Below are 14,370 nucleotides of genomic sequence, written 5' to 3' on the forward strand. Positions count from 1 at the left end.
TGTGTGTGTTGCGTTGCCCTGGTGGGCCTACAGTAGCAAATACGTAGGGGCTACATGGTTGTGCCCAGGCTTTGTGCACAGAGTAGCTAGGGAACCCAACCTGTCAGGCTACGTGGTGTGCAGAGGGCGTAGGTATTTCCCTGGAGGGAGCCGTCCAGCAAGAATGTCTGCTCTTGGCAGACGTGCCATGTTTTGTCACGAGTCAGCTCTTCCTCGGGGCTCTCCTCTCTGCTTCCTGTGCACCAGGCCCAGGGAAAGGGAGGAGCTTGGACCCTAGACCTCAGGTGACTTGAGACCCCCAGGGGTGCCATACAGGATGGTGTGTGGGGATCCGTGTGTGGATGGGCAGGTGAGCAGCCTGCCAGCTGCTCTCTGAGGGGACAGTTCCTTGCCAGCAACACCTCTCCCCGCAGCACAAGATCACCACTGTCGCTGCAGCTGGGCTGGGGACATGTCAAGGTGTGTCCCAGAACTCTGTTCCCCTTGCACGTAAGGGGTGCCAGAATGAGCCTCTCAGTCCCTGTGCGGGCGACCCTGATTAGCCTCAGGCTTTGTCGATTCCTGGCCTCACGTAAATGGGGAACTGGGTTCCTTTCTCAGCGTCTCAGCGGTTGCATGTCGACGGAGGATGCTGTGGACAGTGTGGTCAGGATTCTGACCGGGCTCCACCTGCCCCGCCCCAAACCGCAGTGGGCAGCACGTGGCCCACTCTGTGTGTGCTTTGGGGAATCTAAAGCCTTACAGCCCCTCCCGTATTCTTCTCAGGTGGTGGAGGTTCAAAGGGGCCTAGGGAGGAACACTGGTCCCAGTCTGCTGCCGGCTGTGCCCACAGGTGTGTGTGCCCAGCTCCTTGACGCTGAAGCTGCAAGGCTTCGTACTGCCCCCAAAGCCCCATCCCTAGGATTTGCGTGTGGGCCAGATGGAAGTGAAGTCCCAGTGACCCTGCGGGATCACATCGGGTGGTCTCGTCTGTGCCTGGCTACCCGCCTACCTGCCTTCCACATAGCCCGTTGCCCCCATACAGGGCTTTCGGTAAACACGCGGCCACCATCCAGCATGAGAGGGAAGGCTGGACGGTGTCCCAGTACCGCTGGTCATGTGTTGGCTGCTGCCAGCTGACAGCATGGAGACCCCATGGCCCGGTGGAGGACGTCCGACCTGTCCTACAAGGAATTGGGGACGACTGTAGGGATGCATCAGGTCCCATGCAGTAACCTAGCCCTGACCTTATCTGCCTAGCGGGTGTTCGAAGCGCCTTTGGGTCCCAGGCCTGGCATGTGTGTCGGTGAGCTTCCTCCTGGATGGCACTGCCGACACAGGGCTGGCTGGTCAGGGGTCGCGTGTGAGGCCCGTTGGGCCCCGGCCTCTAGGTCCGATACTGCTGTAGGTGTTGTTGAAAAGACAGAGCACAATATGATCGTCCCTTGGGTGTCGCTGCACTGGGGATCCTGTCGCTGCTCCCAGGTTCCCACTACCGGGTCTCCCCGGGAGGCCTGGGAGGTTGCCAGGCTCCTTTTGCAGGGACACAAAGGCTTGTCAGGGCCCATGCCTCAGGGTCCGGTGCTCATTGCGGATGACTTGGGGGCAGTGCGAGAGCTATTGCTCCCGTTCTTAGGGGAGATTGCGGTGGTCTTAAGGGACAAAGATGTGCCTGGAGAAGAGAAGGATGACCAGAGGAAGCATTAAAGGAGGAGGAGAAGGACGATGAGGAGGAGTTGGAGGAAGAGGATTGGGAGGCGTTAGAGCAGGAGGAGAAGGAGTGAATGATTGGGTGCAGGAGAGGGAACAAGTGGAGGAGGAGGATGTCCAGGATGAGGAGGAGCACGAGCCAAAGGAGTAGGAGCGGCTGCGGGAGGATGTTGAGGAGGGCGAGATCAGAGGGAAGAGGATGAGGAGAAAAGATAGAGCCAGGGTGGAAGAGCATGAGTACAAGTGTAGGAGCAGAAGGAGGAAGAGCCCGAGGAGGAAAAGGTGGAGGGAGAGGAGGAGCGGGAAGAGTTGGAGGAAGAGGATTGGGTGGGGTTAGAAGAAGAGGAGGAGGAGAAGGAGTAGGGAATGACTGGGTGCAGGAGAAGGACAAATGGAAGAGGATGATGTCGAGCACCAGGAAGAGGAGGATCGCGAGCCAAAGGAGCAGGAGCAGCTGGAGGAGGGAGTTGACTAGGACGAGAGCAGAGGGAAGAAGAGGTGAAAGGTCAGAGGTAGGGCAGGAAGGGCAGTAGCAGGAGAGGACCTGGAGAAGGAGGAAGAGTCCTAGGAGGAAGAGTTGGAGGAGGAGGAAGAGGTGAAGGACGAGGACGAGGAGGATCAGATGCAGGAAGAGGATTGGGAGGAGTTACAGGAGGAGGAGGAGGAGGAAGACGAGTGAATGATCGGGTGCAGGCGAGGGAAGAAGTGGAGGAGGAGGAAGTCCAGGACGAGCAAGAGGAGCAGCAGGAGTCGAAGAGCAGTAGTAGCTGGGGAGGAAATTGAGGAGGACGTGAGCAGAGGGAAGAAGACGAGGAGGAGGAAAGGTAGAGCCAGGGCTGGAAGCGCAGTAGCTGCAGAGGGGGAGCAGAAGGATGAAGAGGCCCGAGGCTAAGACTTCCAATACTGTGTTGAGTAACAGCGGAGGGGGTGGACATTCCTGTCTCGTTCCTGACTTGAGCTGAGAGCTTCTGCTCATTGAGATGATATTCACGTTGGGTCGTTCATACATGGCTTTATGACCTCGATGTGTGCTCCTTCTATCCCTACTTTCCTGAGGGTTTTTTTTTTTTTACCAGGAAAGGATGCTGCATTTTGTCCAACACTCTGTCTGGATCGAGTGAGAGGATCCTGTGGTTCTCGTCTTTTCTTTGGTTGATGTGAGGAATCCTGTTAATTGTTTTGCGGATGCTGAACCAGCCCTGCATCCCAGGTGCAAATCCCACTGGGTCGTGGTGAATAACATTTTAATGTATTGTTGGATCCGAGTGTCTGATATCTTGTTGAGGAGTTTTGCATCCATGTGCATCAGGGAAATTGGTCTATAGTTCTCCTTTTTAGTGGGGTCTCTTTCCGGTTTTGGAATCAAGGTAACGCTGGCTTCATAGAAAGAGGTTGGAAGTTTCCTTCCATTTCTATTGTGGGAACAGCTTCAAGAGAATAAGTGTTAACTCTTCCTTAAATGTTTGCTGGCACTCCCCTGGAAAGCCATCCGGCCCCGCAGTCTTCTTCCTTCAGCAGGTTTTTCGTTACTAACTTGATTTCTTTACTGGTGATGGGTCTGTTCAGATTTTCCTTTTCTTCCTCTTTCAGCTTTGGTAGTGTAAATGTTTCTAGGAATTTGTCCATTTCTTCCAGATTGCCCATTTTATTGGCAAATAATTGCTCCTAATATGCTCTTCTTATTGTTTGCCTTTCTGCTGTGTTGCTTGTGATCTCTCCTCTTTCATTCTTGCGTTTATTGATTTGGGCCGTTTCCTTTTTCTGTTTCATCAAACTGATGACTGGCTTATGAATTTTGTTAATTCCTTCAAAGAAGCAGCTTCTGGGCTCATTGATCTGTTCTCCTATTTTGGTTGGTTGGTTGGTTGGTTGGTTGGTTGGTTGGTTGGTTGGTTTGAGGTTGTTTTTGTTTTTGGTTTGTTTCATTTTTGGTTTCAATAGCGTTAATTTCCGCTAATGATTGTTATTTTCTGCCTTCTGAATGTGTTGGGTTTCATATGGTGTTCTTTTTACAGCCTCTTAAGGCGTAAGGTGAGGTTGTGTCTCTGAGACCTTTCTTTCTTCTTTAGGAAGACCTGACTTGCTAGATAGGTCCTCTTATTACACACCCTGGTGCGTCCCAGGGGTTTTGGGTTGTGGTGTTATCAGTAACTTCCATATACATTTTCATTGACTTCCGTATACTTTGTATATCCTCTTTAAACCCTTGGTTAGCCCATTCAGTCTTTAGTAGGATGTTCTTCAGTCTCCCAGTATTTGTGACCTTTCCAAATTGTTTCTTGTAGTTGATTTCGAGTCTCGTAGTGTTGTGGTCTGAAAATGTGCACGGTGTGACCTCGATCTCTTTGAACTTCCTTAGGGTTGACTTTTTCCGCCAGGAAATGATCTATAGAGGAGAATATTCCATGAGCACTGGAGAAGAATGTATGTTCTGCTGCTTTATTATGAAATGTTCTGAAGATATCTGTGCAGCCCATCATGTCCAGTGTGTCCTTCAACGCCCCCGTTTGCTTGTTGAGTTTTTGTTTAGATTATCTGTGTATTGCAGCAAGTGGGGAGTTGATGTCTCCTCCTATGATGGCATTACTAAGAATGAGGTTCCTTATGTTTGTGATTAACTGATTTGTATATTTGGTTGCTCTCAAATACACCACATAAATGTTTTCAATTGCTAGGTCTTCTTGGTGGATAGACCCCTCGATTATGACATCATGCCCTTGTGCATCACTTGACACAGTCTTTACATTAACGTCTGGATTGTCTGATAGAAGTATGGCTACTTTGGCTTTGTTTGGTTGACGGTTAGCATGACAGATGATTCTCCATCCCCTTATTTTCACTCTGAAGTTGTTTTCACATCTAAAGTGGGTCTCCGGTAAATAGCATATCGATGCAACTTGTTCTCTCATCCATTCTGTTCCCCTGTGTGTTTTGATTGGAGCATTGAGTCCACTGACGTTTAAAGTGAGTACTGAAAGATATGAATTTATGGCCATTATCTTGTTTGAAGGGTTGGAGGATAAAATATCTATATATCTTTATATCTATATCTATATCTACGTCTCCATCTCCATCTATATGTATATGTATGTGTATGTGTATATGTATATTTATATATATATGTATATGTATATGTATATCTATATGTATGTGTATATGTATGTGTATGTGTATATGTATACGTATTGTATAACTATATCTATATATCTATATCTATATCAATATCTATATATCTCTATATATCTTTATATATCTAATTCTATATCTATTTCTAAAGATAAATATAAAAAGTATAAATATAAACAGGTAGATAGGTAGGTAGATAGATAGATAGATAGATAGATAGATAGATATGAATTTCCCTCTGAGTGTCCCCCCTTAAAAATTGCATGCAGGTCTGATTTAGCGGTCACAAACTCCTTTAAATTTTGTTTGTCCAGGGGCGCCTGGGTGGCGCAGTCGGTTAAGCGTCCGACTTCAGCCAGGTCACGATCTCGCGGTCTGTGAGTTCGAGCCCCGCGTCGGGCTCTGTGCTGACAGCTTGGAGCCTGGAGCCTGTTTCAGATTCTGTGTCTCCCTCTCTCTCTGCCCCTCCCCCGTTCATGCTCTGTCTCTCTCTGTCCCAAAAATAAATAAAAAACATTGAAAAAAATTTAAAAAAAAAATAAATTTTGTTTGTCTGGGAACCTTTTTCTCTGTTTCTATTTTGAATGACAGCCTTGCTGGATAAAGAATTCTTCACTGCGGATGTTTCTAATTCAGCACTTTGAACGTATCCTACCACTCCTTTCAGGCCTGCCAAGTTTCTCTGGATAGGTCTGCTGCAAACCTGATCTATCTTCTCTTGTAGTTTAGGGACTTGTTTCCCCTTGGTGCCTTCCTGATTCTCTTTGCCTGAGTACTTTGTGAGTTTGAATATGATATGCCTTGCTGAGGGTCAGTTTTTGTTGAATCTAATGGGGTCCTCGGTGCTTCCTGGATTTTGATGGTGTGTCTTTCCCCAGGTTAGCAAAATTTCCCACTATGATTTGCTCACATAACCTTTCTACCCCTATTTCTCGCTCTTCCTCCTCGGGACCCCTATGATTCTGATGTTGTTCCTTCTGCATGAGTCACTGATTTCTCCAATTCTTCAATCGTGCTCTTTTCCTTAATCTCCCTTGATTTTCCTGCTTCCATAGTCTCCATACGTTTGTCCTCTGAATCGCTGATTCTCTCTTCTGTCTCATCCATCCTTGACACCGCTGCATCCATCCGTCATTGCAGCTCAGCTATATCATTTTTAATTTCATTCTGGCCAGTTTTCACTTCATTTGTTCTCTGCACAAAGGGACTCTAATCTACATTGGACTGCAGCTAGTATTGTCATCATCGTGCTTCTAAATGCTGCTCCAGACATCTTGCTTGTACCTGTGTTGGTTGAATCCCTGGCTCTCGTTTCTTCATGCTCTTTCTTTCTGGGTGAATTCCTTCCTTTTGTCATTTGGAATGGAGAAAAGGAACTCATGAGGTGGAAAATTCAAATGAAATATTCAAAGTGTAAAATGTTAAAAGTAAAAACTTAAAAACACACACGTAAATAATGGAATGAATGATGCTAGATTCTAGGCATGTTTCATCTGGGTGTTGAAAGTGGTTTTGACACAGGGGAGAAAAAAAAAGTGGGAGTGGAGAAAAATTTAGAAAATACCAATAAAAATATTAAAAAGGGAAATGTGAGAATTTGAAAACTCAATACACTGAAGTAGACTAAAAGGAGAAGATGGGAGTAAAATAGAATTTGTGAATATAGACACAAAAGGAAAGAATAATGTAGAAGAGTTTTAAAGAAAATTAGTAAAATTTCCACCTGCCCAGTCTCCTTTGCCTCTCCGCGCACAAAAGCACCTCCCTTCCTGCGCCTCCTCGCTCTCCAAGTTCACTTCTCCATGCCACGTACCTGCTGAATTCGGAGGTTCAGGATATGCAGATTGCTGTGCTAATCCCCCAGTCAGTTTCCTGGGTGGGTACGATGGTTTAGTGTTGGTCTGGCTGTATTTCATGCACACGAGACACTTAAGAAGCTTCCATGCTGTCTGCCATCTTGGCTCCTCCCCAAAGAGGTGAGATGTGTAGCACCAGTTCTCTGATATGAGACATCCCATAGGACAGTTGTGGTCGGTGACAAAGCGGAAAAGGGCATGTACCACACAGGGAGGTCACCCTGGAGGGGGAGGCAGAGAACCTGCTCCAGACCTGGGAGGGGAGGCAGGGGCTCCAATGCTGGAGCCACGCCCACCACCCTCCAGCTGATGGTTCCTGAACAGCAGCCAACTGTCTGGGTCTGGCCTGGAGCTCCTTCACCCCAAGGACCTGTGGTCAAAAAGTTCACTGCCCTGCCTCTGCCCCACCTCCACCACAGCCACAGCCACAGCCACAGCCACAGCCACTGCAGTGTCCGAAGGGCCACGTGGCCGTGGGCGTGCTTCCCAAAAGCTGGTGGGCTCCAGAAGGAGGCAGCAGGCATTTAAAAACCTTGGGCCTCGACACTCCACCTGCCGGGCCTAGTCTGGAGCCTCATGCCTCAAGTTCCCACCCCTTGTGCTCTATGGCCCTAGCCTGAGGATGGGCTAAGGCCCCAAAGCAAGGGAGTCATGTTCCGGAAAACGCTGAGATTCCTGAGAATACCGGGCCTCCATTCTGCTGGAAGAGGGCGTTCGAGAGTCCAGGCATCGTGGCAGCACGCCCGTCTCAGTCCCAGACAATTTCACTCATGCATACGCACGCGCATGCGCACGCACAGGCACAGGCACGGGCACACACACACACTCCCCCTTTGTGGCTGTCTCTAGTTCTGACTTACTCTCCTTCCTCGGCCTCCTTCCATGTCCCTCTGGCCTCTGTCTGTCTCTGAGTCCCTGTGATCATTTTCTTTAGGGAACGCTTCCTCCCTCCCACACCTCCATCTCTCTTTCTCTGTCTCTGTCCTGTCCTGGGACAGTATCAGTGCATGTGGGTTTCCGTGAGCTGTGCATGTCCATATGGACGTAGTAGGCTGCTGATGGCACAGGGCTGCAGGGGAACGCACAAAGGAACGCACAAGTACCAGGGGTCAGAGCACATCCAGACCTCCTAAGCCGTGACTGCCTCCAGGCAGCCCACACAAGCTGGGTATGCATGTGAACTGAGAAAGGTCAGTCCCTTGGCCCTTGCCCTGTAGGTTGTAGCCAGCTGGGAGGTACTGAGACCCAAGGGACTCCCCAGTGTTGAGAGGGTCTGAAGAAAGGGCAGGAGCCGAGGAAGCAGGGAACCTAGTCGTAGCTGGTGTTTCTCCACCTGCCATGTTCCAGTGCCATTGGTACTGGAAGGTTGGTATCAGGTGTGGCTCTCTTTCCTTGGCATCTCAATGCAAGCTTCCGTGACCCAATGGAGGTCCTGAATCGGCCCTAGTTTTCAGCCAGGTTTGGGCCCCAGGACAAATGCATGTGCTGTGTGAGGGGGAAAAGCAAGTGTGAGTCGTGGGGAGGAGCTAGCTTCGTGAGTGGGATGTGGCAGAGGGCATGAGTGAGTGCACAGGTCCACTAGAGCGTGTCTGTGAATGTATTGTGGCTGGCGCCTGTGAGTACTTTTGCCTGGGCCTTAGCGTTTGTGCTGGCAGCGTGCGCGTGTCTGTGTCCACGTGCCGCGTGGCCGTGCATCTTTGTGCCTGAGTGAGTGTGCGTAGGCCGTTGGCTAGCGAAGGAAAGAGACTGGGGGCTTTCCTGACTTGGTGAGTAAGGGGGAGGCTCCAGTGCCAAAGTGCAGCGAGTGCAATCCCTTCGCTCCTGGGATCGACACGGAGCTAGCTGATCACCTTTCATGACGGGAGGAAAGCCTGGACTTTGCCTGGGTCCGCTCATCCTGTGTTGCCTTGGCCAGGGGCAAGTTGGGGTTGGGCCTTCCATGGTGCAGTGGAGGAGGACCAAAGTTCCCTGCAAGGAAGTGGGCATTAGTGGAGGGAGGCAGCAGATAGCAAGAGTAAGTCTGGCCCTGCTCCTGGAGCGGCCTAGGGGATCATCGCAAGGCCTTGTGGTCCGAGCCTGGGGATGTGTCTCGGTGAACATCCTCCTGGATGACCCTGCATAGACGGGCCTTGCTGGTCTAGAGTCCCTTGCGAAGTTGGGGCCCGGCCCCTGGGCCCCAATATTGTGGTAGGTGTTGGTCAAACTGAAAGGCATTGCCTGCTTGTCCCAGACAGTCCCTGCACCTGGGACCCAGATTTGCTCCCACGTTCCTGCCACGGGGTCTCCCAGCGATGCGTGGGAGTTTGACAGGCCCCATTTCTCTGGAGGGAGTGAGTTGCATAGGTCAGGTGCACCAGGGTCTGGGCCTGCTTTCCTGTCTTGCCCACCCCCTACGTCCTCTGCTGAGGGCAGCTTGAGGGCTCACCACTGGACCTGTTCCTCTCCCTTTCTGGGTAAGCGTTTGCCTCTCTGTCGGTCACACTGGCCACCCCCTCTCAGCCCCCTACCACCTGGTCAGCCTTCCCCCCATCCACCTGCGTGTCTATGCATTGCTGTCACCTGAAGCGGTGGTGTGCTGCCTCATATATCACAGCCACCCTGGAGCATTTCTGTACCCCGTACATATCGTGACATAGCCCAATGAGTCTGGAGGAACCTCTTCTGTGTCACGGAAGCAACATGTTGGCCAGAGGGCCCGGCACACGAATTTGGAAATCCTAGAATCCCCCGCCTGCGGGGCAGCCTCCTGGTCCCATAAAGAGGTAGGGGAACACTGCACTCCACCAAAGGGAAAAGGCAATGCATGAGTGTGGTGCCTGGCCAGGCAATGCATCTCAAGCCTCCAATCCTGCAGTGGCTCTGTGTGGTGTGTGTGTGTGTGTGTGTGTGTGTGTGTGTGTGTGTGTGTGTGTATGTGTAGCTGGTGCTGTCTGACATAGACCGGCAGGGAGTCCACATCACCACTGCCCTGACAGGGAGGGAGACCACATCATTGCCCTCACTGCACACCGTCTGCAGCTTATTGCTTCCCCAAAGTGGTCATGTGGCTTCGTGTAGACCGTGGGGCGTGTCCCTCACTTGGGTCCCAACACTACATCCCCCAACCCCCTGAAACCTCTCGGAGACCCTTGAAATCATGCTGTCTGTGGCACAGGGGGACAGTGTTTTGAGTCAGCGCCCACGCTCATGGCAGCCTGCCGCCTAAGTGAGTGGTAAAGGAAATGGGAGCAGGATGAACAGACATATGGCCAACGAAGGCCTGGGGAGGGTCCCTGTGAGAAGATGGCCGACCACTGTGGGAGGAAGGGGACCGCTGTCTGTGGGGCAGACGCAAGCTCCAGGAATCCCAGGGCTCACGGGCACGGGTCTTTCCTGTGCACTGCCACACACGGGAGGAATGGGCAGCCGATCGTGAGAGGGGGGTGTGTGCTTGCCAGCGTGTCACGTTCCAGGCAACGGGGACAAACGGCAAGAGCGGCGCGCGTGATACGCAGCCTCCCCTAGTGTGGCGTCCTCTCCACGTCACACACCTCTGGTCACCGACCTTCCCTAGCCGGTGCACTGCTAGACTGCTGTCATGACATACATGTCTTCTGGGAGCAAAGATGGACGTAGAGAATATGCAAAGGAGGCTGAGCAGATGGAAAACCAGGGTGCACAGACAGCAGGCGCACAGCTGAAATGCGTCTCCCGGACAGCCAAGGTGACCGCTGAGTGGATTTGTCAGACTAGGGGCACAATGAACAACGGTGGCGGTGTACATGGGAAAAGCGTGGAGGTCCCCCTTTACCCGTGTGTATAGACAGCCGCGTGCCCAGCGCAGCGTGGAATGCAAAGGTCGCTTTCGCATGGCCAGAAGCCAAACAGGGCACCCAGAGCGCACAGAGGGCCGGCTGCAAGCCCCCCGGAGGAGTTGCCCCGCACGGGGCCCACAGCCTTCCTGCCTATGCAACAGACGCGCCCCAGTTTCCTGGTGACCTAGGGGCGGGACCGCCGAAGCCACGCACGCCACCGTCCCTATGATTGGTCCCGAAGGCAGTGAAGCAGCCTGGGCGTGGCTTGGAGCTCCCTCAGCCTCAAAGCCGCAGGCGCACACCTCTCACCACAAAGGCCTCCGAGGCAGCATCGGCATGGCGATAGCCACCGCCGAGGCATCCTGGGTACAGCACCATGCGCATGCGCCCCCTCGACGTTTGGGCTCTGGGAGGAAGGGGGAGCGAGTTGCCAGCCATTGCCCTCAGGGCTCCACTGACTGGGTCTGGGGAGGGGGGCCGTGCTTTCACGTCCCGCTTCGTCGCCGGTAGGAGCCACAGTTGGTGTCTCGGGCCGGGGCCGCATGTTGCGCGACTCGTGTTTCCGAAACACTGGGGACGCCCGGAGGCCCCATGCCGCCTTCGACCGGGAAGGGGGCGGTCGAGAGACGAGGGCCCGTGGGGACACTGGGCGTCCGGCAGCGCCGGAGGTGCCGCAGGCCGAAGGCTTGCAGGCCACAAGCGAACAGCCTGTGCAGGAAGGCCAGGCCCGACCCGAGAGGCAGGTGGGCGGCCCCAGCGAGATATCGGTGCCGCTGGTGCATGACATAATGGCGGTGGAGGCGCTGTGGGGCCTGGTGGAGGAGGAGGTTGAGGTGCCGGCCGCGGAAGAGGACACGCGTGGGGAAGAGGGGCATGACCAGAGGAAGAAGGGGGAGGAGGACGAGGAGCAGGAGCAGGGGAAGGACAAGGTCCAAGTTCACGAGGAGAAGGACCTGAAGGACGAGGGGGAGCAGCAGGAACAGAAGAGCAGAAGGAGGAGGAGGAGGAAGAGGGGGAGAGGCAGCAGGAGTCAAAGATTAGAAGGAGGACGAGCAGCAGAAGCCCAAGCAGAAGGAGGAAGAGCGGAAGGAGGAGGAGTTGGCGGAAATGAAAGGGGAGGAGCAGGAGCACCAGGGTGTACAAGCGGGCGCGGCCGTGGCGGTGGAGGCATCGGCGGCGGCAGTGGCAGGGGAAGGGGACCAGGAGGAGGAGCAGGAGGAGGAAGGGAAGGCGTGGGAGCCATCCAAGGGAGAGCAGAATTGCAAACGGAGGAGGAAGAGGAGCAGGAGAAGGGAGCGCTGGAGGAGCAGCAGCAGGGCGAGGAGGAGGTGGAGGGAAAGGAGGACAAGGAGGAGCGGGAGGAGGAGGAGGAACAGAAGCCGAGTGAGCAGGAAGGCCGATGGGTGGAAGAAGCCCAGGAGCTGCAGGTGAAGCAGCAGAAGAAGGAGCGGGTAGAGTCAGGCCTCCGTCCTTGCCCTTCCCCACTGGAGGCTCTGGAGGCCCTTCAGATAGAGCTACAGCCGGTGAATAAACAAGCCAGCCGGGAGCACGCTCCACTCCAACTCAGGATGTGGCAGAGGCGGCAGCGTCATCTGGAACAGAGAAGTGCCCTTATCCAGGGCATCCGTGGTTTCTGGGCCAAGGCTGTATCCTTCCTGCTGCTGGTGGAGGGTCCAGAGGGGGCTGGGCTTGCGCAAGAGGAAGGAAAGGGAGGTGACATTTAGAGGAACCCAGGACAGGGACTGGAGCTAAGCCGCGCTCCAGTGGCCGGGAACGTGCAAACGTGATCCCATCCGGCGGTCCTGGCTCTGCAATGAGTGTGGGAGGAGGGCAGTGCCGGGGTGGGGGAGGCATGTGTGCTTTACGTCGCACCTGGCACGGAAACAGCGCTGGGAGAGTGGGGAGTGGCGGTGGAGGTCCAGGCCAGGACGGGGAAATGACCGGGGGCTTCTTCCCACACAAAGCCGCGTGGGGGCACGTTTCTGGGTCCCGCTCAGCATCTTGCTGCGGGGAAGGCGATGTGAATGCCCACTGGTCGGCGCGAGACCGGATGTGTGCTGTCTGGCTGTGTGGAAGTAAGCGTCCTCAGTGTCCTCATGAGCACACAAGGCTAGGCGTGGTTGCGGGCGTCTGGGCATGCACAGCCTCCTGTGCGTGTCTAGCAGAGCCCTGCGCGATCCTGACACCCCGTGGGCCTGGACGCAGCCTGTGGGGAGGGCTTGAGACCCTGGGGGAGGACGTCAGTCCCGGGGGGAGGACGCCTGGATGCTGTCCACACGTGTTCTCTGCTTCGAGCTCTCTCATGCCCAGCACCTGAAGGCTCTTTGACCTGCAGCAGTTTGTGAACCACCCTCAGATGTCAGCCCTGATTAGTAAGCCCGATGAAAGCATGCTTCGCCACATGACCAATTTGAAGGTCGGCCTGGGAGTGGGAGGTGGTGTGGGGGGCTGGCCGTGTGGGGAGGGGAGGTGGTGGGGAGAAGTGACGTGTTCCTTCCTCAGGGGAGGGAGGGTGTCCTGGAAGAAGATTTCACATTTCTGCCCCACTGTACCACGGCAGGTGGAGGAACACAAATTTCCCAGGGAATGCCGGAAGATCCTGCTGTTTTTTGTCAAGAACTCCTACTTCCAGAATGAAGTCGTTACGAAGGAGTATGTCCTAGGCCTTGCTGGTAAGTGTCCCCTGACTGCATGGGCGGCAGTGGGTGGAGGGTTGAATGTGACTGGTTCTCTGGCGCCGTCTCACATACTCGTCTTCCTGCAGGGTATAGGGCGTCTCATTCCAGTCCCATCCAGTGGCACCCAAGGTACAGACAGGAGGCCTACAGACGCAGGCATGACAACAGCAGCCTCAACTTCTTCAACTGGTTCTCTGACCACAGCTTTGCCGGCTCTAGCAGGATTGCTGAGGGGGGGCCCTGTAACAAGGAAGGGAGGTGATTTTCATGGGTTCCCCCACTGCGTGGGATAGCTACCTGAGGCCTGGCCTGTCTCCCCTACCAGATAATCATAGAGGATCTTTGGCCCAATCCCCTGCCGTATTTCAAGATGAAGGAGGCCCCAGGAGAGAGAACTGAGAGGGAAAGAGGTGAGCAGCCAAGGGTGTGGGCACTGAAATGTGTGCCGTGGGGTCCGTGGCACAATTCTCTTCTGCATGGAGGCACCGAGACTCACAGTGGCACAGGAGGTGACACCAGGTCAAAAGGGCATCGGCCTGAGACGGGGAGTCTTAAGAAGTAACGTGTCAAAGAGCCTTTTCCCTTTGGGGAGCCTGAAGGTGGGAAGGGGGCTAGACAAAAAGAATGAGCAAAGCGGGACAACCAAAGCTGGCTCATCAGATAGCACGGTGACAACTGTCATTCCCGGACCATGAACCCCACCGTCAGGCCTCCTACCACCATCCCACATGTTGTCTGGCTTCGGGAGCCCCTTGTCAGCTTTGGCACAGCTTATCACACCCTCCCATTCTACTTTCCGTTTGGAAACATTCAAGCAACCTTAATCAGGGCCAAGATCAGACTCTCACCTGTCCTGTGTGTGTGTGTCTGTGTGTGTGTGTGTGTGTGTGTGTGTGTGTGTGTCTGTGTGTGTGTGTGTGTGTGTGTCTGTGTGTACCCATATATCCCAGGGATATGCACGATCTAGAGAAGAGTATGAAGGAGCATCGCACTTCATCGACCCCAGTGGAAACCCTTCCGATGCTCACCGATGGTCCACAAGATTCTCCTGCCCACGAAATGAGGACAAGGGTGGTGGTGACACGTGGCGCAGGGCGGGGGTCCAATACATTTGAAGAAATATAGAATGGGAGATAAATATCATGAAGCGATTTGTGTGTCTTCCTCTCAGGTACGCTCTGGGGCGTGTCCATGTATACATGCGGCTGTCCAGGGGTGTAAGTGTTC

The 14,370-nt window shown here is 53.7% G+C and overlaps 1 protein-coding gene across 1 annotated transcript; it reads left to right on the forward strand.

Annotated features, from left to right (window-relative positions):
• Nucleotides 1-11,007: 11,007 nt before the first annotated feature.
• Nucleotides 11,008-14,122, forward strand: LOC131503469 (testis-specific Y-encoded protein 3-like). Its single transcript, XM_058714938.1, is given in 7 exon segments — nucleotides 11,008-11,323; nucleotides 11,486-12,111; nucleotides 12,804-12,881; nucleotides 13,026-13,137; nucleotides 13,230-13,373; nucleotides 13,467-13,553; nucleotides 14,094-14,122. Coding segments are annotated over 7 exon segments (1,392 nt in total).
• The last annotated feature ends 248 nt before the right edge of the window (nucleotides 14,123-14,370 follow it).

This window comes from Neofelis nebulosa, chromosome Y (genome assembly GCF_028018385.1).
Source record: "Neofelis nebulosa isolate mNeoNeb1 chromosome Y, mNeoNeb1.pri, whole genome shotgun sequence".
NCBI lineage: Eukaryota > Metazoa > Chordata > Mammalia > Carnivora > Felidae > Neofelis > Neofelis nebulosa.